Raw genomic sequence first — 24,246 nt, 5'->3', positions numbered from 1 at the left:
ATCATCTATAAGTTGACTATTATTTTATTGATTAATTTAAAAAGGAGTGTTTTATTTCAATTTCACCTGAGATTTATAGATTGTCTATAAATTACCAGTATTTTATTGAGAGTCCAGTTTTAGCTGGTAATTAAGCAAGGGAAAACAAAGCCTTCTCATTTGATAATCATTTCCTTCTTCCTGCACAAACCACCTCTGGGGCTGCAGAGACCCGGCTGTGACTCCTGGATGTGTCACTTGCTCACCACTGGACCATCAGCAGGTCAATTACCTCCTTTATAAAGTGGAGATAATAACACCTACTTCATAGTGCTCTTTTGAGGATTAGCCAGCATAATGCTTGTAAAAGCCCAGATTGGGATCTGTGGTAATTAATAGCACAATTCAGATTTGAGGCCAATCTGAGCCAAATGCTCCTAAACCTTCTAGAAACCACACAATTTAGGCTCTTCTCTTTTATGATCTGGGTGCTCTTCTCTTTTAAGCTGTTTATTAGTGGTTCTTACAGTAAGAATGAAAAGAAACTTAGCTATGTGGGTTTGTTTTGTCTCTTTATATTTATTGTCAACAATGTCAGTATGTTTGGGTCACTGTCATACTGATGCAGAATGTGTGTTGTTATCCTGATTTTGTGGCACTGATCTACATCATTTTAATTATTTCCAAGAGTATGCTTAGATTTGGGGTCTTATAGTTTCTTGGTATCATTTCTCAACATGCTTTTAGGCTACTATCCTCTAAGTTTTTTCCTTGATTTAAGCCCTCCTGTTAGATGCACAAATGTAAATTTTATCTTATCTGTGCATGTCCTTCTTTGTCTCTCTGCTTCTCAAGCGGTTTTAGCAGTGCTCTGCACCTTTTTCAAACAACAGCGCTTCTTGTCACTGGATAGTGTGTGTTCTGATGGCATGTTATTGCAACTCCATCCCAGGTTGTATTACTGCAAAACAGTCTCTCAGCTGAAAGAAAAGTGGTGGCATATTTTATCATGGCAACATATTTATGTTTTTGGTGAAAATCCATGGCAACCATAATTGCAGTTACATGTTCCATAATGGCATCAGTCACCATTCATGGCCAAGCGTTGTGTGTAGTAGGGGTGGGTGGGCATTGTCATCCTTGTGGTTACTATCAGATTGATTCAGGCATTAGAGTCTGATATGTTAAGTGGGATGCAAAATATTGAGAAATTACCTGCAGTAAACCTCCCCAAGATTAGCAGTTATGATTTAGCATGTTGTCACCTTCATCCGAAAGTGCTAAAGTACTACCTTGCAAATAGAAGGTATGAAAAATGTATTTTTGGAATGAAGGACTCTAATTCAAAGACCCAATGTGGGAATTACTATCTCTGGTTTTATGTGTTGGGATTTGTCTGTCTATTCTTATAACAGTCTTGATATTTTCCAAAAAGCTAAATGGGAAAATAATCCTTCACTTGAGCCTTTTCTTCTCAGGCCTATCAGAGAGGAGCTGCTCCTAAAAGCCGAATTCTTCCAGCTGGTGGCAAGGTATTGACCTCAGAAGACAAATACAATTCATTATCAGATCGGTATTTCCTGGACCCTCTTGGTAAGTTGCTAAGCAATTTTTTCCAAGTCACAATTCCTCAGCTTGCTTTGTTTGGCTAGACTAGTAGTTCTTAAGAGGGGTAAAAGGGTGATTTTGTTCCCCAGGAACATTTAGCAATATGTGGAGGCATTTCGGGTTGTTGCAGCTCGGTGGGGTGGTGGGTGATAGTATTGGCATCCAGTGGGTAGTGGGGTGCTGCTAAACCTCCCACAATGCACAGGACCATCCCTGGCAAGAATCGTCTGGCACAAGCAGGTAGTAGTGCTGAAACTGAGAAATCCTGGGTTAGACCCATGTACCCCATAGACAAATGGAAGATGTAGTTTCTCTAATTTAGGTCAACATTGTACCATTTTTACTGTTTTAAATCATATTTGGTGATTCACAGGTCAGTTACTATGTTCTTAGCCCATAGAAATTGTGCTCATGGTCAGGTATCTTGAAGCTTTTGGAAGCTGCTGCAGGCTTAGATAACACCACAGAAGGCAGCAAATAAACAGATAGGGCTCAGTACATGAAATGTATAATTCCACCTTTCCGTATGCAAGCCTGAACCTGTCAGGAAATGTATATATTTTTTTGTGTTTAGGGTGATATGCAATAAAAATCCTAAATTGAAAAATATTTTTAACAAGTGTTACAGTAACTCATAGCTTCTGTATAAAAAACATTGCATTAATTTGCACATCTATAAATAATAGCTGAATGTTGTCATGGAAAGAACATTGTACTGAGAATCGACAGACGGGATTTTTAACTAGTTCTAACTGTGCCGTATACCAACTATATTACTTAGCAGGTGGCTGAACCACTCTAAGTTTCTTCTTCTCCTAGTCTAAAACAGGGTCTTAAAAACTTGAAAATCTGGAAGGGACTTTCCACCTCTCATATTCTTTGATTCTCATTCATTTCACTTCTTCTATGTAGTGAAATTGATGGATAATACAGAGACCAAATAGGGCATTTCATGAAGATTTATGAACTGTAGATAATGTAATAACTTCATCTGACTTTGTATAAATCATACTACACAGTAATTACTTGGTTTCTTGAAGAGAGCCCTGATTCTTATTAATGGGTATGATCATTTCATTAGAATTTATGGAGGCAATAATCATTTTATCAATTGTTATTTCAGTGCAGAAATGCTTAAACATAGCGCTTTTAATGACATGGTATAGGATTAATGCATGGATCATAAACCTAGATTAATGAATTATAAGTAATTTAGGCTAACACAACTCTTTATGTATATTTTACATATTATTACATTTTCTTTCTACTTTGAATTCTACTTATGTGTTATCTTGACTATGGTGCTTCAGCCAGAAATGGGAATACCGACATGTTGTCTCTTTGGAATCTCTCCAAAAGAACTTTCCAATGAAATCAGTTAGAACAATGTATTTATTGATTTATTGATGAAATCATGCCAGAAGCAATGGAAAGAAATAAAGGCTGTGTGACTAATACCAGTTGACCCAGAGTTTCAGATTGGGGCATTTCAATAACTTTTTTGTTGCATGGCATGAACTTTTGAGTTTTAAAAATAGAATATGCTACAGTAAATCATTGTTACTTGAATTGGAAAAAATGTGGACTGATAACCTCTGGAAAATTGTTGTAAAAGGCTAAGTGTGAGATAACTTGGGGCTAGTAGTGATGTCTTGCAAAGGGCAGGGAGAATTGTTTCACAAAACCATGTTGATCAGGAAGACTCACTGTATAATACTGTTTCTACTGGAAAAGTACAATAAAAATGGGAGGAATTAACCTTACTTGAGAAAAAGCACTGGAGAGTTATGAATAAAATCTCTTCTTTATAGAAAGTGCTGCTAAAATGAAGAATCAAAAATTCTCTCATGTTTTGCTAAAGTGATTGATGTTATGTGACATTTTGTTAGTAAGATTCTGATTTGCTGCCTGCAACAAAAAAGCTTAAATTAAAGGCATAGAGTTTTATTATCTCTCAAGAAGAATTTGGATAATAGCAGTCCAGGATGGTATGGTAGTTCCACTAATTTGTCAGGGACTCAGGTTCTTTCTATCTTTCTCCTCCTTTATCTCAAGATTGTGGACTTTTATAAGCATAATCCAACATTGGCTGCTGGAGTGCCAGTCATAGCTTTCTCGTTGCAGATGGCAGGAAAGAGAAAAGGCAAGAGCACAGCATTTTCCTTCTCTTTAAGGATACCTCCAGGAAGTTTCACATACTACTTCCATTTACAGCCCATTGGTCAGAGCTTAGTGGCAGTGGGCACATCAAGCCATAAGGGAGACTGGAAATGTAGTACTTACTTATGCAGTACTTGCCTAACCAAAAATCAGGCAGTGGGCACATCAAGCCATAAGGGAGACTGGAAATGTAGTCCTTACTTTATGCAGTACTTGCCTAACCAAAAATCAGGCAGTGGGCACATCAAGCCATAAGGGAGACTGGAAATGTAGTCCTTACTTTATGCAGTACTTGCCTAACCAAAAATCAGGCAGTGGGCACATCAAGCCATAAGGGAGACTGGAAATGTAGTCCTTACTTTATGCAGTACTTGCCTAACCAAAAATCAGGCAGTGGGCACATCAAGCCATAAGGGAGACTGGAAATGTAGTCCTTACTTTATGCAGTACTTGCCTAACCAAAAATCAGGCAGTGGGCACATCAAGCCATAAGGGAGACTGGAAATGTAGTCCTTACTTTATGCAGTACTTGCCTAACCAAAAATCAGGGGTTTTATTACTGAGAAAGGAGGAGAGAACAGATCATCAGTTACAACCTAGTAGCTCTGCTATAACCTTCAATCATTTACTCATCTCTGTGTTCATTCATATGTTAATTCATTCATATGTTCCTGTACGCCAGGCATTGTGCTGGATATTGATGAGCCAGTGTGTGTTCCCAGCACATTCCACTCTGTTACCTTCAGGTTTCAGGACACTAGAACAGGGCTCTTCTAAGCCAATATGCCCCCAGGAAGTCTATTTTAAGCCAATCCTGATTTTTTGATAACTGCGTGTGACTCAGTTTTGGTGCCTCCTTAATGGTTATGGTCCAGTTCTTAGAATGCCCAGTGCTTTCTACTGCCTTAGATTCCTTCTCTCATTCCCTGAGATTAGGGCCTATCGTGCAGGCAGGGAGCACAGAACTAACTTTGCTTCTGTTTGTTTTCCATGACTGTGGAGATAAACTGGGGCTCATTTAACCAAAAACAATATCATATAATAGGAAGGCATGGAAGGGATTAAGATTTAGATAGGGGATCTGAAAAGTAAAATAGTTTAACAAGAGTTTCTTGGTAGTGATTTGAGGGAAGAGGTAAAATTTCCATTGTTGAAAGCCTTTAACATTTCCTTGGACAATGTAGCATGTTCATTCACTTAACAAACTATATTGGAACATCTGGTAGGCTCTATAACTGTGCTATGGGCTGGAGTTACAACGATAAGTAAGATAGCCTCCATCCATTTTACAGGCTCCTGAGCCAGGGTCCTGGCCTGCAGGACTATGTGAGAATCAATGGGGGGAGCTTATTTCACTCTCCACCCCCACCCAGAGTGTGCCAGACATGAAGATAGATCTTTACTGTATCTTGGGAGCGTCAAACTCTGTCTCTGGTGCCAGAGGCAGATGCCAGGGAAAGTAGCTTTTGTACTGATTTTTGAAGGTTGAAGAAAATGTTCTCAGTGGTAAACACGATGGAAAGGAAGGAGATGAGGCTAATACAGACTGCAGGGACAATATAAAAAGTCACATAGTAGATGAGTACACCCAGGGAGAATAGAGAGTGCATGGAGAAACCAGCATGGAACAGAATAAGTTTCAACACTTAAGGGAGGGATGGACAGACGGAACAGAGGAGGCAACAAAAGTGACAAAGAAGAAACAATTAAAAAAAAAAAAGCATGAAGGAAACCAGGGGAGGGAGGAGCTCCTGGATGTCAAGGGGAGAGAATGTCTTCAAAATGGGGTCTGGTTAGCAGCAACAGATATTGCAGATCAGATGGAAAGGACAAATAATAAAGAAAGCCGTGGGTTGACAGAATAACAGGTATCGGCCTCAGCAATTGGGTTTCAGGAACTGGCGGGGCAGACAGGTGAAAGAAGGGAGTGATGCTGTGAAGAGAGCAGGTCATACCCTGGCAGGAAGTCTGGTAGTGACGGGGAGGAGTGAGAGACTGCATGGCAGAGGGCAGCGCTGCCGGAGTAGAAGACTGCCGTGCCCGAGGGGCCAGACTCTGCCCCTGCACCCGAGCAGACAGGGGCCCGCAGAGGGTAGAATGGAAGAATGAGCTCCTTAGCAGGCTCCTTAGTTGTGAGGAAGCTGAGAGGGCTTGTGTGAGGGCCTCTGTTGGTCCTGTGGAGTAGGAGGCGAGGTCATCTGCTCCACAGAGGTGAGGCAGGTAAAGTTGCTAGAAGGATGCTAGAAGAGAGTGAACTCTAATTTCCCCCCACTCTGTGAAAACTCCTCCGACCAACTTTCTACCCAATGGCCTGCCCTAGATAGTTATACCTGCATAGCCTGAAACAAGTATTCTAAAGAAAATATCTATATTTTAACATATGTTTGTGTTTTCAATAATCTTTAGCATCCAGTGAGAAGGAGAATGCTCAGCCCTTTGTGGTTCTGCCAAAGGAATTCCCAGTATATCTGTGGCAGCCGTTCCTCAGACACGGCTACTTCTGCTTCCAGGAAGCCTCTGAGCAGAAGAAGTTTAGTACTCTCCTGGGTGACTGCGTCAGACATCTAAATCACGGTATGGCACGGCTTCCCTTTCGACCCTAGTTGGGCTGCATTATCTGAGTTGTCCTGGTCAGTAATCTGTTACATTAATTCCTAGAGAGGGCACAGGTGGTGCGCCCCAGGGACAGTAGCGGTGGGAAGGGGAGGGAAACCAAGTGAAGCAGGAGTATTTATTGTGCTCAAGGAGTGTGATCTGCCTCCTGGGTGTTGAGTCAGGTGTGGGAAATCTCGGTAAAACACAATGATTAGCAGTTACGTAATGGCAAGGATGGGTGTGCATTCTGAATGCTGTATCGATGCATATAATTTTCCTTCTCCTTTTTATTGGTGTTTTTTTTCTTAAATATAAATGTCAGCAAGAATGTTGTCAGTTGTCTTTGGCAAAATCTTAATCTTAATGACATTTATTGTTTATTTTCACCTTCATTTGAATGATAATTACTTAAAATCAGTGGTATTTCCAAACCAACTGTTCTTAAACTTTAGGGTTAAAACACAGATTATTAAAATACAGATTCTTAGGTCCCACTCCCAAATATTCTGATTCACTGGCTCTGAGCCGCGGCACTGGAATTTGCTTTCCTAACAAGGTGCCAGGTGCTACTGGTCCATGACCCATCCTTGGAGTGGCATTGCTCAGGCCACTTTGCCTCGACATGTAGAATTTAAATAATATTATATCTATTTTTTAAAAAGAGATGTTTCATTCAAATATGTGGTGCTTTTGATGAATTAATGCAAATGCTGTTTTTTTTTTTGACTCCACAAAGCCTTTTGTTGCAGATAACAACCCTTTGTTCTTTGGTAGTAGGAGAATCAGCTGGTCAACCATCGTGGAGGGACTGCTGTGCAGCAGCCTCTGTCTAGGTCTTAGTAACAGAGTAATGAATAAGTGCAGTTTCTTTCTCCAGTAGTCTAAACTCAGGCAGAGAGGAGGGACAAACATATGTACAAATTCACAAGATAATTTGATAGTTATCAAACTTAATGTGTTAAAGAATAGCTAGAGATTACTGCTTAGTGAAGAAGGGAATGCAACTCTTAAGGCTTGTGGGTGAAGGCATCTTTGTGGAGGTGACATTTGAGGTGAAACAGCTCATGAATTTTTGCCTTTATTTCCTAATATGGCTAATTCCACTTTACACCGTAAAGTTCTGAGGTTTCTCTGAGGGTGTCAGAACCACAAAAGCAAGTCATCAGTTATGAATCCCAGCCTGTTCTTGGTTTTACTTCTGTCTCAATAAGAGGCTAATGGAATAATATAACTCCTCTGTGTTTTGCTATGGCAACTCTGAGAGCCATTGGTCATAATTTTGGCTCATAACTAGTTTAGGACTTTATAAAAATGATGCCCTTATTAATATCTTTCCTTGTGGTCTCGATCTTTTAGAGGCAAAGAATGGCACAGCACTGCTTTCTCCATCTGGCTCATTTTCTCATTTGCTTACACCTTTGTGTTTAGAGCCTTGGTCTAGTATGAACATGCAATTGGCACTAAACACAAGAACCTGAAGTTTCACTAAGCAGAGAATATTCTCTGCAAAGCCAGATGGAACTTGCTGCATTCCCCCTTCCATGTACGTAATAGGAATTTCTCTGAGGAGTTTTTGGATGATATGTAGGCTGCTTAAGACAGACTCCATTTATGGAAGATTTCACTTGATTCAAAACCCAACTCTGCTCTCCAGTATGCTATCAAAGACACTAAGATAACAGGGTCCAACCAAGTTGCCCTGGTTCTGTGGAAATTTCCTTTGTCCACAAACCACTTTTCCCTCACTGAGGCTTTTTGCAGACTTAATGTGATGTGGCATAACTTCCCTTAGCTCCATTCACAACCAGGGACCATCATAACACTGTGAGGAATAGTCCTGGACTATCATGTGCCAATACCTTCATGGATCTTTCACTTCTGTGTTTTTGATTGCACAGTATATCACTCATCTTTAGTTGACTTACGTATCTTTTACTGGATCACTTTTTCTGGACCACTTTTTCTATCCCAGTCTCTATCTGTTATTCACTGTAAATATAAAATTTGGTATGTGATCATGGCCCAAGACCCTGAAATCGATAAAGTGGGGGGCTAGTGACTTCTATACCATGTCAAGTAGAGTCAAGGCTTGTCGGCTATTACTGTTATGAAGTAACGTTGCTTCTCAGATGACCATGTGTCTCTGTTGAGAACTGGTCCTAGATGTCCTAGCAGCTGATGCTGAGCCACTGTTGACCTGGCCTATTCATAAGTACCTAAGAATCTTTGAAGTAAGATAATTTTATTCCTTTATGGTAAGTTCCACCAAGAATATCTATCACATGGGTTTCCTGCAGTACATCCCTTTATGCTCAAATCTATGACCCAACCCACTTGCCCCAGGAATTTTGGGTCAGAATCAGTCCTGGTCTCCTCCTGCAGTCTTTCTGAATCTGGAATCACTTCTCCTGTTCCTCCTGATGGGGTGGGTGCATCCCCTATTCAACCCTGACGAGGGTCTAGTTACACCCTGTTCTTGTACAATAAGGCTGTTTTCTAAGGTAGTTAAAGGAAAGTGGGGGCTCTATGCACCTCCCTTCTTTAGGGGAAGGTGCTGCCTCTAAGTGCATCAAGGATTATTTGCACTCTGTGGGAGCATAAAGGTGGATTTGGGGGCACCTTTTTCCAGCACAGTCATAAGAAAACTCCTCAAGATTAGTTTTCAGCAGAGCATCCCACTCGAACTCACTGGACTAAGTATCAAGACCAGAGCAGCTGCTTCCCTCTGTCTCTTTTGGAATCACACTGCAGTCAGCTGCTCCTGATCAGGGAAGACTACAGTCCTGAATGTCTGCTGTCATGAAACGGGACTAATAGAGAGCCAAGAAGTTCCAAGACAGTCTTGTCCAAAATTCAGAATTTTAGTTTGCAAAATGTGATATAGTTAAAGTTTGACAAATAATAGAGGGCTGTAAACATGCAATGTGGACTTATGACCATTCTCATTACTTGTCTGTTCTTTCAGCTCAGGATAATCATTCCTTGGCATGTGAACTTTGCAGGAAGGGGGAAAAGTGTTCCTGGTGAGAGGGATAGGATATGTGAAGGCCAGAACACAGCATGGACCATAAGAGGAACTGAAAGAGTTTTGTGTGGCCGGAGAGTTGCCAAGTGAGGATGGAAATGGACTAAGGCCAGGGTACAAACGGCTTTGTGATGCAGACTAAGGAATTTGAACTTTATGTTAATAGCAATGGGAAACCATTAAAGGATTTTAAGCATATAAGTAAACCCAATCAGATATGCATTTTAGAAAGGTCACAATGGCTGCAGTATGGAGAGCAGAGGGGAGGGTATAATGCTGGGATGTCGGGAAGTCACTTGGGAAACTTTTGGTAGGCCAGAGATGATGGTAGCCTACCTCAGAATGGTGACAGTGGGAGTGGTGAGAAATGGCTGGATAAAAAAGATACCTGGAAGTTGAAACAACAGAATTTGGGGATAGATAGGAAGTGGGGAGTGAAGTAGTGGGTTTCTGTCATTCTCTGAAATGGAAACATTGTAGGAGGAGGAGCAGGTTCCAGTACAGGAGATGATGTGTTCAGTTTAGCAGATGCTTGGCTGGAAGAGTCTGTAGGTATCCAGATGAAGGAGTCCCATAGACAGATGCATCCTACAGGAGCATGATCTGGAGTGGAGACACAGGTGGGGAGTCAGCAGCCTGTGTGTGGTCAGTGAAGCAATGGATGACTTTGTGGGAAGGAGGGGGATTGCAAGCCCTTCAGAGGCAGAGGCTGTCTTTCATCTCTCTATTCACAGCAGTTGACCAAGGGCTTAGCACCTGGTCCAGGCTCTGTAGAGATAGAATGCGTGAATGGAAGATGTGTCCATCCTCCATCTATTGCAAGTTTCTCAAGGTAAATCATGTGTTATACTTCCTTAGAATCCCCCCATAAGGCTTGGATAAGAATTTATATTTCATGAAATGGTTTAAAGATTCAGTTGAATTTTGTTGATTTTATATAAGACCATTATAAATGTGATTTGGCCTAATTAATATACATATTAACCTGCACGAATGAAGGAATTGATCACTATAAAGCCACTCTATTAATCTAAAGGATTTGGGGGACAAGGCAGTCGGATGGTACAAAGTGGCCATGACTGGATGAATGGTGATTTGGGGAAGGAGGTGCAATGCTGGGGGAGTCCTTCAACAGTACTGTGCTAGCCTGAAAAACAGCCAGGACTGGACTAGACAAATGCCGGTCCATAGCATCAGGAACACAAAGGAAGAGGGGAGTGTAGAACATCTGGGAAGCATGAAGGGCATTCAGAACAAAAAAGATACTATAAAAGAAGACCCTAGAGCATTTCAGTGAAAGGGCCACAGTGATGTAAAGACATTCTGCAAATCTCTCCTTCAAGTTGGACTAGGAACACCCTAGTTCAATCGCTGATAACAATTATAAAATTCAAGGGTACTTGTGAATGGAGCGAGTCAGGCTGAATGTAGAGCTATAGTGGTGATTAAATTTTGAAATTGGTTACTCTGTACGTATTGTATACCATAAGCTCCCATCCCAGAAATCGCATGTCAAATCAAATGCCTTTATCAGATTTTATTTTGACACTTGTCTATTTTAGGTATAACCATCACCTTTGATCTTTTTCTCACTCTTTAGGGATATTTGGGCTATGGCCATTCTAACTTGTTTAGATTGGAGTGGGCTATCAATAATATGGGATAGGGAATGGAACTAGCTGATGTTTCAGTATTACTTTTCAAAAGACTCTTTCATCCTTTGGTCATTTTAAACACATTGCTATTAAACTACTTTTGTGATATGTTTCCATGATCAAAAGTGAAGCAAATGCAGAGCTATTTACTGGAGATCATTTGAAACCTGGAATATGATTTGTTTCTTAATAAGTACTATCTCAGCTTAATTCAATATTTTGCCCACCAACAAGACATGACTGCATCTTGTAGTTTAGATGTGTTCTGAAAATAAAATATTTAATAATGTAGATTGTGTACTGACCAAGTTTTATGCAGTCTAAAAAGCAAACTGTATATGATATTATGCAATCTAAATTAAAATTTTAATTTGTAAAGGAAGGTTATACTGCTTCTGAGGACCTGGGTTGAAATATATTTAAAATAATAGATTTAAAATATACTTTGATATTATGTACAATTATGGACTTACTTAAATTACCTGAAGCTTTCAGAACAATCTAAGAGTTCAAACTGAAAGAACAGGTCTCCACCAGACACCAGAATGAATAGAACTGCTTTTTTTCAGCCTTTTGGCATTTATCACTTTCAGTACATATATAGTTATAGTTATAGGTTCATTTGTTGCCTAAAGCTATGTTGTCATGGAACTGCATTTAATACTTCTTTTGACCTGTCAAATATGTTGTCATTTCAGTAAAACCACTGGTGTAACTGATTTCCAGCTCCTGCCCCTTTCCATTGAGCCAAGTAGTTATTTGATCTAATTGCATGGATATTTTGGTATGATGGTCTAAAAGTTTGTACGAGTATGGTAATTAAGGATGACAAACTGAGACAACAGCAAAAAATGATCAAACAAGCAGAGAGGTGAAGTTAATTCAAGCAAAACTTTTTTTTTCTTGTTGCCTGTGTTGCTTGGATTGGTTAGATTCCAAATCACTGGAATTTTTTGATGTTGTTATGACTTACATTGGCAGTGCTTGTGACCAGCTTTAAATTTTTTTTTTACTTGTGGATGGAATATGGTAGGTTGAAACTTACTTATTAAAATGACAGAACAAACATTATGGTTGTTTTAATATGTTGCTAAATGATAAGCATTATGAGAGAACTATAGTTGGCATTTTTCTCTGGATTTCTTCAAAAATCAACATTCAGGAGATGTGGAAAAAAATCATGACCTGTTGTGGAATGGTGAGCCACATTCTTCCTTCTCATACCATGTACACATTTCAAGCTTGTGGATGGATGAGAACCTGGCTAGGAGCTACCTGCTGTTCACCCCATTTATAGTTTTGAGTTTTTAAGCATAAATATTGAGTTGACACAAAGGAATGTTTATAAAATATGTAGAAGATATAAAGAAGATTATTGTCATTTCTGAAATTTCTTATTGGCTCCTTCCAGATTCTATTACTTTTTTTCCCCTTTGAGAGGACACCCATCTGGATTTTGCATGTGTGAGTTTTTGGTTTTTTTTTTTAATAATTTTGTACCATAGGAGTTTTATTATATGTCTTCTTCCATGACTTCTTTTTTTTCAATATTATATTCCAGTGATTCATCTATGTTATTGCTTGTAGCTGTAGTTGATTAATTTTCAATGACACATATGCTCTATTATATCATACTGTGATTTGTAATTCCTTTTACTGTTGAAAGGCATTTGGGTTGCTTCCATTATTTATTAAAACAGTGCCACTATGAGCACTTTCTATTTGTTGCTGGCTTAAATTCAATTTTGATTTGGTTTACTAATGTTTTTAAAGAATTTTCACATCTACATTAATGGATGTATTTGGACTATAGTTTTCCTATTTTGCAGTGATATTTTCAGATTTTGTTATCAAGGTTATTGTTGAATCATAAAATGAGCTTGAGTTAGAGAGTGCTCCTAACCACTTTTCTATAATAAGGAATCATTTGTATAGGAGTGGAATTATTTGAATTTTTCATATTTGGTAGATCTTACTTGTAAAACTTGGGTTGGTATCCTTTTTCAGGGAAGATTTTAAACCACTGACTTAAAATTTTTTAATAGTAATAAGAGTATTCATTTTTTCTTGTTCTTTTAAAGTCAGTTTTAGTAGGTTATAGTTTCCAAGAGTTTGTCCATTTTATTTAAAATTTAGTGACATAAAATGGTGTATAATATAATCTTATACTTTAAAAAATATATTCATGATATCCTCTTTTAATAAACTATGTGACATCTGTAGGTATTTCCCTCTTTATTTCTAGTATTGTTTGTTTATGCCTCTTCTTTCTTGATTATACTTACTAGATGTGTGTCACTTTTATTAGCTTTTTCAAAGAATCAAATTAGGACTTTGCTGATTATGGTGTATTCATTGTCCATTATATTGGTTTCCGATGTTGTCTTTTTTATTGCCTTTCCATATTTCCTTGGGATTTATTTTACTGTTTCTCCCCTCCCCTTAGCTCTTGAGATAGGTGCTTAGCTCATTTGGATTATTTTTATATGGCTTGCAAATTTTTTGAGATTCCTTTCTTCAAAATATGGAGGCTAATTTTCCTCCACTTGAATGTGGGCTGCACTTAGTGACTCATATCTTACACATGGCATGTGGCAGAAGTGATGCTGTGTGACTTCCAAGGGTAGGGCACCCAAAAAGTAGCTTCTAGCCCCTGCCCCAGTCAAGATGGTAGCATAAGATGTTTCAGGGTTCCATTCTCCAACAGAATCTTTGAACAAACAGCAAAAACTTGGAGAAACATCTTTCTCAAAACTCCAGAAAATAGTTAAAGGATTGCGGTAGCAAGGTTAGTGCCAAAAGACAAACAAACAAGAAACCAGGAAAAAAAAAAAAAAAACAAGCTACTTTAAGGATAGGATCTCCTGGCACCCTGGCTGGCCCTTCAGTGATTTGGGACAGAGCCGGCTCATGCTTCCAGGGCAGTTCCCTGGTTCCTGTTCTAAAGGGAGCAGAATAAACTAGGAATATGTATATCTGTTCCACTTTGTCCAGTGCTAGCCTGAGGGACTTGCTATCCCAGAACTTGCCCTGCATTTAAAAGGCAGTGCCCCAGGCTCTCCCACAGAGTGCTATGGGAAAGCAGTCAAGTGGCTGCCTGGGCAAGGAATTGCTGGCTGTAGGACATGCAGTGCAGTGCTTGTCCTACAGGAAGAAGAAATTTTCTCATGAAGAAGGGGGGACATTTGTACTATGTAAATGGGGGAATTCCTTAGCACATGACTAAGACAAAATGCAGGATCAGGGTGGCCCCTTTGCTTTGGCCTGAAGCTATTCTCTGAATTCACTCTACGGATATGCTCTGAAATAGAGCACTCACATAGGTCTGTTGAGACTGGGAAAGGTGTTTTCTTTTTTTTGCTTCATGTTTAGTGCCTGACATTCAAGGAGAGCTTCGTCATCACACTAGCTGGATACAAGCTTAGGAGCAGACACCTCTGCTCCTAATGTGTTCCAGCCACAGCACATTACTGATATCCACGTTTCAACAAAAGATTACAAAACGTACAAAGAAACAGGAAGTGGTGGCCCAGGCAAGGGAGAAATTTAAGGATTTATTGAGGAGGATCAGACCTGGGACTACTAGGCAAAGATTTTTTTTTTAATGGTCCTAAATATGTTCAAAAGCTAAAGGAAAATATGGGCAAAAAACTAAAGGAAATCAGCTCTGTATGCAAAAACAACAAGGAGGATTCCTATCTCACACCTTATGTAAAAATCAACTCGTAATGGATCAAAGACCTAAATATAAAAGTCAGAGCTATCAAATGAGATTAAAATATCCTCAGATAAACAAATGCTGAAGGAGTTTGTCACCACTAGGCTGGTCCTACAAGAGCTGCTGAAGGGAGTTCTGGAATTGAAAGGAAAGCATTAGACAATAAATAGAAACTGCATGAACACATAATGATTTCCAGTGGGGTTAGTGACAGGATTAAATATCAATGCCAGTAATTATTGTATTTTTGGTTTGTAACTCTACTTTTTACTTCTGACAGGATATAAGAGGCAAGTGCATAAAATGTAATGCTGATTCAGTGATTTTGGACTCATAATGTGTAGACATGTAATTTGTTACAAGAACTACATAAAGGTGGGAAGACAGAGGGGTATAGGAAGATAGTTTGTGGATACTATTGAGATTAAGTTGGCATCAAGTCAAACAAGATTATTAAAGATTTAGGATGTTAAATTTAAGCCCTAGGATAACTACAAAGGAAGTATCAGAGAATATGCAAGCCTATAGAGATAGAAATTAGAGTACAGGTTGCCAAGGTGGGGGGCAGGGAAATGGGGAGTTAATGCCTAATGCATATAGGGTTTCTTTGGGAGAGTTGGGAAGGCTTTAGTAAGGGATGGTCGTGAGGTTCCTGCAGCGTACTGAACGTGATTAATCCTATTGGATGGTATGCTTGGGAGTGGTTGAGATGGGAAAGTTTATGTTGTCCCCACAATTAAAAAAAGAAAAAGAGCAATTAAAGAGACACTGATGATTAAGAGCAATACATGATTCTGGACAGGCTGTAACGAGGGAGGTGAGATATTATTGGGATATATGAAAAAATTGGAATATGACTGTAAGCTTTATATCAATGTTGGGTTTCCTGAATTTGATAACTGACTTAAGATATAGAGGTGAATGTTCTCATTCTTAGGAAATGTGCATAGAAATGTTGTGTTCAAGGAACAGAAAATAGGTTGATAAATAGATAAATGGATAGATAAATAATAGACAGATAAATGGATAGATAGAGTAATAAAACAGATGTGGCAAAATGTTAAAATTGGTAGATATGAGAATCTGGGGGGATAGGAATATGTTGGACTTCTCTGTATGGAGTATGTATTACCTTTGTAACTGTCTCATAGGTTTGAAAGTATTTCAAAATAAAAATTAAAAAAACAACAAGACAGCTGTAGCCTGAGTCTGTGAAATAGAAACCTAAAAAAAAAAAGAAAAGAAAACAACAACAGCAAATAAGGAATGGTTTCTGTCTGGCTTTATCTATCTTGGATCGTTAGCTGCTTGGGAGAACCTTGCTGCCATCCTGTGAGAACACACCAACGGCCCTCTGGGAATGCCCAAGTAGAGAGGAGTTGAGTCCTCCCGCCAATCCCTAGCACCCGCTTGCAAGCCATGCGCGTGAGCCACCTTGGAAATGGATCCTCCTGTTCCAGGCAATCCTTCAGATGATTGCAGCAATAGCCAACCTATGATTGCAACTTTAAGAGAGATCCCACCCAGCCAAGCTGCTCTTGAATATCAGATCCACAAAAAATATGAGACATAATAATAAGCATTCATTGTTGTTTTAAGACAGTAACTTTTGGGGTAATATGATTTGCAGCAATAGGAAACTGCTGTACTCATTAATTATCAGCCTTTCTTCTGCTCTAACATAAGTATGTAAATGCTATAAATTTCCCTCTTACATATTGTTTTAGGTGAATCCCACAAGTTTTAATATGGAGTATTTTTCAGATTTAAATTTCCTTTATTATTTCTTCTTTACCTTGTGAGTTATTTAGAATTGTGTTTCTTGATTTCCTAATATATATTCTGTATTTGTTATTGCTTTCTTTCTTGATTGCATTGTGGGCAGAAAATGTGGTCTGTATAATATCACCTATTAAGATTTGTTGCATCTTGCTTTATGAACCTGTATTTGATCAATTTTTTTAAAAGCCCCATGGGTCCTCAAAAAAAATGTATATTCTAGCTATATATGTCCATTAGTTCTTAAGGATGCCAGTTCTGCACACTTACTGATTATTTCTTGCTTTCTCAGTTTATCAGTTACTGCAATAGGTATGTTGAAATCTGCCACTATGTTAGTAGATATGTTTATTTTTTCTTGAATTTCTGTTAATTGTTGAATTATATATTTTGGCGCTCTGTTACTAGATGGATACATGCTTAGAGTCATTATATCTTCCTAGTGAATTGAATTGAATATTCTTATGAAATAACTCATTTTATCTCTATTAATGCTTTTTGCCTAAAAGTCTATTTTAGCTGATATTAATGTAGCTTAACATCAGCTTTCTTTTTTTCCTTTTTTTAGGGCTTGCATGCAATATCTATTTAATAAAACACTCACTGTCTTTGTCTTTTGAATGGGGCATTTAGTCTATTTACATCTTTTATAATTAGTCATACTTTTTGTTCTAAATGTGCTGTCTTATTTCATTTTATTATATATCCCACTTTTTCTGTTTCCTTTTCTCTACTTTCTTGTCTTCTTCCAGATTGATTACCATAGCTATTCAATAGAAATTTGTATATTCTATTTCTATTTTGTTAGTGGTTGCCCTAGAAATTTTAGCCTTCATAACTTAACAAAATTAGCCAAAAATTAGTTAACATCCTTACCTTTCTCTCAAAAAATAGAGAGACCATGCAATACTCATAATTATAGGCCATTTTAATTACATCTGTTTATTTTTAAACCCCAAGCACATTGTTATTGCTGTTTTATGTATTACATATGTAGCACGTATTTACTGCTCTGTTTGCTCATAAATTCTCTTTACATTTCAGCTCTTCCGTCTGGGACCATATTTCTTCTATCTGAAGTAGATCCTTTAAAATTTCCTTTTAGTTTTCATGGCATAATTTTTCAGTTTTTAAAATCTAAAATGTTTTTATTTCATCCTTTTTTCAAAAGATATTTTCACTGCACATGAAATTTTGGGGTGCCAGTTATTTTCTCTCACCACATTAAATATTTCACTATCTTCTGGCTTCCATTATTGAAGGTGAGAAATGGTTTGCTATCAGTCTAATTTGTTGTTCCCTTGAAAGTAATTTTATTTTTCACCCTTTTTAACATCTCTTTATCTTTGATATTCTGCAGTTTCACAAGAATCTATTTTAGCTGTGATTTCCTATTTTTTATACACCTTGATAAATTGGGTTTTCTTGAATCTGTGGGTTATTGTTTCATCAGTTCTTGAAAATTCTCAGCTGTTAGCTCTTCTTCTGTCCCATTTGCTGTCTCTTTCCCTTTTGGAAATCTGATTAGATGTGTATTAGATATTCTTTTTCTGTCTTCCACATCTCTTAACATTTATATTTATCATCTTTTTTCTTTTTCTTTCTGATTAACATCTCAAGATTTGTCTTTCAGTTCTCTACTTTTATCTTCAGCTGTATTTAATCTGCTGTTAAACCCAACCATTGAGTTTTTATTTGAATTTTTATATTTTTCATTTCTAGGAATTATTTTGGTTCTTTTTCTAATTTGAATGGCCATTTAAAATAATCTCTGACTCTCTACTCATAGTTTCAATTCCTTCTCAGTTTTAAAGCATATTAAACTTAAGTATTTTAGATTCTGTCTTTTCTAAATCCAATATCTGAAATCTTCATGGGTTATATTCTGCTGCTGTTTGTGCTTGTTCTTGCCCAAGGTATCTTACTAACTTTTGTACTTTGTGATTTCTAATGATGGGCTCATATTTCTTTCAGGTCTCAAAGGTGAGTTCCCAGAAGGGATTTTATTTCCCCTTATAGATGCTTGAGGGCACCATTAGATAATTTGGACTGCTTAGCTCATGTTAGCCTAAATTCATGTTGAATTTAGGTCATAAAGGTTGTGGGGACATGCTTGTGATTTTGATTTCTCAAGGAACATGTTTATTTATCTCCTTCACTCAATGCCCAGTTTTGAGACAGGCAGTTTTCCTTGTAATGGATTAAAACGTGTGTGTGGGTGGTTTCTGCTTAGATTTCCTACCTTTCTTGGATTGATTCTGGAAGGCTGTGAAAAGTATAACTCATAATTATTAGGTACACTAACACCCTCAAAGAGAAAGCTAGCTTTTAAGGCTTGGCTCTTCTTTTTTGGTTCCATATTATATTGCCAGGTCATCAAGGCATTTACAAATATTTTTTAAAGTGTAATTTATCCATGAAGAGAGAGTTCAAGAAAAAACTGAAGTGAAAAGTATAATTTATCCAGAATTTTTTTTGTTGTTGTTGTTAAGAGGATTGGTTAAGATATAGAGTCTGCCATATTGCTGGACATCCATAGATAAAATTTGAATGGTATTCACAAGTTAATAGTCCCTGATAGCAATCTTATAAAGGCTGCTTCTATCTTTGAAGCCCTATTCACTTTGTAGCCAGGTTACATTGCCCTGGAGGTATACATTTGCCACCCTGCCCCTTCTAGGAAAAAAAGGCTCAAAAGTTAAAGCTGACATTCAAAATATTTTCAAGTTCTAGGGCCACTTTACGAATCAGTCTTCCAGTTAACCCTAATTGATGGAATGCTTTCTGCAATCATAGCACACATCAGCGTATGACAGTCATAATAGATAAGCCTCAGTCATCAAAATAAATTTAAATTATATCATATATGCTGTATGTAAGATGATAGAGAAATGAAAAACATTTTAAGAAGGTTTCCATTAAAAAATCATTCAAATTTTTCTTCTACATAAAGGATTAACTCTCAGGTCTTTGAAAACTTTGCTTATCAGAAGGTCTTATTCATTTAGGCTTATCTATAGACAAGGATTTTTAGCATTGTTTTTCAGAAGGTGACCTATCAACCACCTCCATCTGACTAACTAGGTATGGGGTCAGGGTGGAGGTGGGGAGATAGTTTGTTAAAATTTCAGATTCACTGGCTTTTCTCCAGACCTAGTAAATTAGAATCTCCAGGGAAGGAGGGTCCTTTAAAATAAGAGAATCAATGTTGCTTAGTGTTTTCTGCTCACAGTATTTTGCTTTAAGCAAGATAGTTTTTATTTTTTCTTAAATTACATTATTTAGAGATTATGACTTTTATAATATGAAATCAGTGTTTGAGATGATAATCAATAAATAATTAAAAACTAGTGAGTAGCTTCACATGGACAAATAATGAAATGTGACCCCATCATACAGCATACAAAAAAAAAAGTGAATAACTCCAATGTGCTCGGCAATCATAAGACAATATGTAATGTTTTAGTTAAAGTGCTTTAACATTACACAGAATTACATAGGATTTCCTTTTTGGAATTATTCTTAAATTTAATAGCAAGTACAACTAAGATAGTTTATTTACGGAGTTTTGCCTTTCCAGAATGACCCTTTTTCTTTTATACTGCTTTATTTGATTTCTACTTTTGTGTAAATGCTCACTCCAGCAAGTGGCACCTTGTTTGTGTGTATGGGTGTGCATGTGTAGATGTATGGGCAGTCTCCTCTGGTAAGATAAAATATCTCTCCTCCCTTTTGCTTTTGTCTTCTTCTTCAATCCGATTGAGAGATAATCTACCACCTTTAATTTAGACATGGCCATAAAATCTCAGAGGTAAAGTATACCTGTAAAATTAGTCTATTCCCTTTGCCTGGTCAGTTGTATTGGAAGCTGTACTTAATGTGTGTAGGAGCTTTGTGTTTCAAAAAATCGAGTTAACCCAACTGCTACCTTTAAATGTTATATAGATCAGTTATAATATTTAACTGTCATTGGCACCCCCATGAGCACTAGGACAAAAAAAACTGTGCTATGTTTTGTACATTCATTAGTTCAATGATTTTCAAGCTTGAATGTGTATTAGAAACACCTCTTAAAGCACATATCTGGGCCCGATCCCCAGAATTTCCGATTCAGTAGGTCTGCGGTAGGCCCTAAGAATTTGCATTTCTAACAGGTCCTCAAGTGTGATGGCACTGCTGCTCTGGGGACCATATTTGGAGAACCACCTGTATTGACTCATTTAATCCTCACAGCAGTCCGATTAAGCAGGTGCTATTATTATCATCATCACCCTGTTTTACAAATGAGGGTTCTGAGGCAGCCGGTGACATAGCTGATGATCAGTGTGACCTGATCTGACCCCAAAGCCCATGCTTCTAACCTGCTTTACCATGTGGCATCTGGATCAGCAGGTACTTAGTAAGCATCTATGTGAACCCATAATTTAACCAGCTGCTATTTAAAAAAATTGAATACAATTCCTGATACAGGCCCAGATGGTTGAGGTAATCACTCTTACTAAACTTGACATTAGTATGGATAGTTTGTTAATTGCTATTTGAGAAGAAAGTGTGCTGTTGTACATCTGCTGAAATTCAGGGGGGCAATTCAGATAGAGAAATTAAGTCTTTTCTCCGCTTTTGAATGTGACATTGTGCCTTAACCCACCTGGGTGTTCTGGTGGTAAATTGTGTACTCTGAAAATGGTCTCCAAAGCTAGAATTTTCTTGGCTTGTGCAAATATACAGCTGAGAATAATTTTGTAAAATTTTTGCAGGTATGGGGTTAAAAATTCATGGTACTTATGTATCACCATTTCCTCGTGTTTTAAATATTTATCCTTTCGTTTTTTTCGTAGCATTTTCATATGCTAAGTGAATTCTTGTATGGATTTTGCTCAGGGGAAGTCCTAATTTGACCTGCTTTTTTAGTGTTTTCTTGCAGAGACCACAAACCATGCTCTAAGTGAGCAACATCTGGCTGTTTGTAGGACATTTGTTTTAAGGGGCTTAGAAAGGGAGGTGAAAGGGAAGGAAGTTGGCGAGCAGCAATGACATCAGAACACCTACTTTCACATCTTACCAGACTGAGCCACTCCCTAACAAGTTCCTTTCCTGTGGGAGATCAGAGCTTGATCTATTTAAGTACCAGCTAAAGAAAGGAACTGAGACTTCTCTCCATTTACTTCCCTTCTCTTTCCCCAGCTTTCCATAGAAAGTTGAGGGCTGCCCAAACTCTAAGTCAGTCTTATTTCCTTGCCATTTTCTTCTAATTTTGTGCATGAAGATCAGAGATAAATGACACTTTGAATGGCAAGTTAGACAAATGTTGGAACAAAAGAATCTTTATTAGGTGTCTCCTGTGTCCAGAACATTGTCTTAGAGAACAGAGTAAAACAAATAAAAAAGCATGGCCACTACTTATAAACACATTCAGTTGTGAATCTAGCCCATTAAATTGATAGTGGAGAGATTTTGAAATTATGTTCTCCTGACTCTCAAGTAAAGGAGGAATAAAAGATCTGAGAAGTAGACCAGGAACCTCATTTCTCCTCAGCCCATCTCATCTTAAGTCAAATCTTGCCTGAACTTAAATGATTCTGTTCCAGAGAACATGGTGAGTGAGGGCAGATATGCTCCAATAACACATCTTAACTATCATCCTTTCATTCTTAAATCCCTCGAGAGGAGGAAAATAAAGGTCTTCCTTCTTCTTATCTTCCCCATTCCCTAAGATGTCAGTCCTAGCTATTCTCATATTTTGAACATCAAAAGCCTAGATTGTAAGCTCTTGCAGCAGTCACATTTATTCCTGAGCTTTAAGTGGTATTTCTAAATTCTCCGATGCTGTGCTCTATGTGTATAACCTGGTATTTTTCTAGAACTTTGGGTGCCTGTGGACACCTAAGACTCAGAGCTGGAGTTCTGCAGCTTTGAAAGTCAGTATTCCTACATACAGCAGCTGTTAAAGAAACTGAGAAAGAGATCAGGCTTCAGTTAGAGATAAGAACAAAGCTGATCTGGTTGGGACTAAGGTAAATCAGAATACATGGTAAAGGATGATATTGTCTGTATTTTCGAACTTCACCTACTATATTAGACCAAAGAAAGAGAGGTTTATTTTGTCTAAAACCTTAATTTTCTGTAACACAAATCTAACTTAACCTGTCTGACCATTTCATTTAAACAACCTAAACAAATGAAGCCTAGAATTGAGAATGAGATTTTGCAATTCTGTATAGCTTAATGTAATGCCTGGATACATTCCCGAGTATGTTGGGCAGATAATTTTTTTTTTTTTTTTGGCTTTTACAATAGGAATTTATTAGCTTACAAATTTTAGCCTTATCTAAGGTTAAATTCTAAGGCCACGAAAATGTCCAAATTAAGGTGTCCAAGATGCCAGCAGCCTGTCTTCAGAGAAGGTATCATCCTGCTGATGCCTTAATTTGTTGGGCAGATAATTAAAAAGTATTGGCAAAGTGCCTTGAGGGACTTGAGAAAAACTATGGACCTATTAAACTTTCCCACTTGGGAAATCTGACAGTCTCTCAAACATTAAGGGCTCCCAACTAAATATGCCAAGTCCGTAATCTTGAGGCTTGCTATTATGAAACTTATATCTGTAATGGACAAGCTAAGTCTACCTGTAATAATGCCTAAGAGTTACTTCCAGAGAACATTTTGTTGCTTAGATGTGGTCCCTCTCTTCCTAAGCCAAACTCTGCAGGTAAAATCATTACCTTCCTGCCTACTTGGTACATAATATCCAGCAATGTAAATCTCACACACAAGTTGGGACAGGACTCCCAGGGATGAGCCTGGCCCTGGCACTGTCGGATCGACAATGCCTACCTGTCCAAAACAGGGAAAATAAATGTAACAAAATAAAGTATCAGTGGTTAAGAGATTTCAGAGAGACTCAAGAGGCTATTCTGGAGGTTACTCTTATGCAAGCTTCAGCTAGATATTGCTAATTGCCAAGGTATGCCAAACCCCAACCAACAGTATTCCTGTAAACTCTAAAGAATATCCAGGGTTCTATAGGAGACTATAAAAGTTTTACTCACTAAGTTTATTTTTCAGAAACCTATAACCTCCAATTGGTTTCTAGGCCAGCTAAGCCCTGAAACCCAGAGTTTCCAATCTCTCTAAGAATATAAACCAGTTGCATCACCAGTTGCATCCCATAATGTTAACACCCTTTTTCAACATGAAGAAATTAGTATAGTCATTGTTCAAATATCCTTAAAGATTGGGAGAAGGATCAAAGGAGAAGGAGGTGTTTTTACAGAGAAGACAGAATTTAATAAATGCATATGACTACTGAGTCACTATACTGATATTTCTTTTTAGTTTCCAGTGTCTTAGGGCTGCTAGAAGGAAACACCTGAAATGGTAGAACTGTACCATACCATACTTTGAAATTTGTTCTAAAACTACTATTTAAAATGTACTTTGAAATTTACTGTTTTTTTAATATATATGTTATATTTCACAATAAAAAATGTAAAAAAAAAAAACTTTTCCACAGTGCAATAGACTTCTTTTGGCAATAGTGATGAATCATTCCTGCCGAGAAATAGGCGGTTTGCATCTGTCTTTCACTTCTTGTCAGAAGAAGCTTAACATACACAGTGTGAGTTGTACTTCCTGGCACAAAATCCCCTAGTCACAAAGCATAAACTTTTGAACAAAGCCATTCATTAAGGATATTTTATACATGGAGCAGTTTAAATAGGTGTATT

The 24,246-nt window shown here is 37.8% G+C and overlaps 2 protein-coding genes across 2 annotated transcripts in view; one reads left to right on the top strand and one right to left on the bottom strand.

Moving 5' to 3' along the window:
• Positions 1–24,246, bottom strand: part of RNF2 (ring finger protein 2) — a 670,080-nt gene that overhangs the window by 182,048 nt on the left and 463,786 nt on the right. The gene's annotated exons all lie outside the window — the stretch shown is intronic.
• Positions 1–24,246, top strand: part of NIBAN1 (niban apoptosis regulator 1) — a 156,351-nt gene that overhangs the window by 65,105 nt on the left and 67,000 nt on the right. The window contains exons 4-5 of the mRNA XM_077156786.1: positions 1,458–1,572; positions 6,154–6,321. Coding sequence (XP_077012901.1) covers positions 1,458–1,572; positions 6,154–6,321 — 283 coding nt within the window. The remainder of the gene's footprint in view (positions 1–1,457; positions 1,573–6,153; positions 6,322–24,246) is intronic.

The sequence above is a fragment of the Tamandua tetradactyla genome, chromosome 4, assembly GCF_023851605.1.
Source record: "Tamandua tetradactyla isolate mTamTet1 chromosome 4, mTamTet1.pri, whole genome shotgun sequence".
Taxonomy (NCBI): domain Eukaryota; kingdom Metazoa; phylum Chordata; class Mammalia; order Pilosa; family Myrmecophagidae; genus Tamandua; species Tamandua tetradactyla.
The sequence above is the reverse complement of the archived record's forward strand: the minus strand, read 5'-3'. Positions and strand labels throughout refer to the sequence as shown.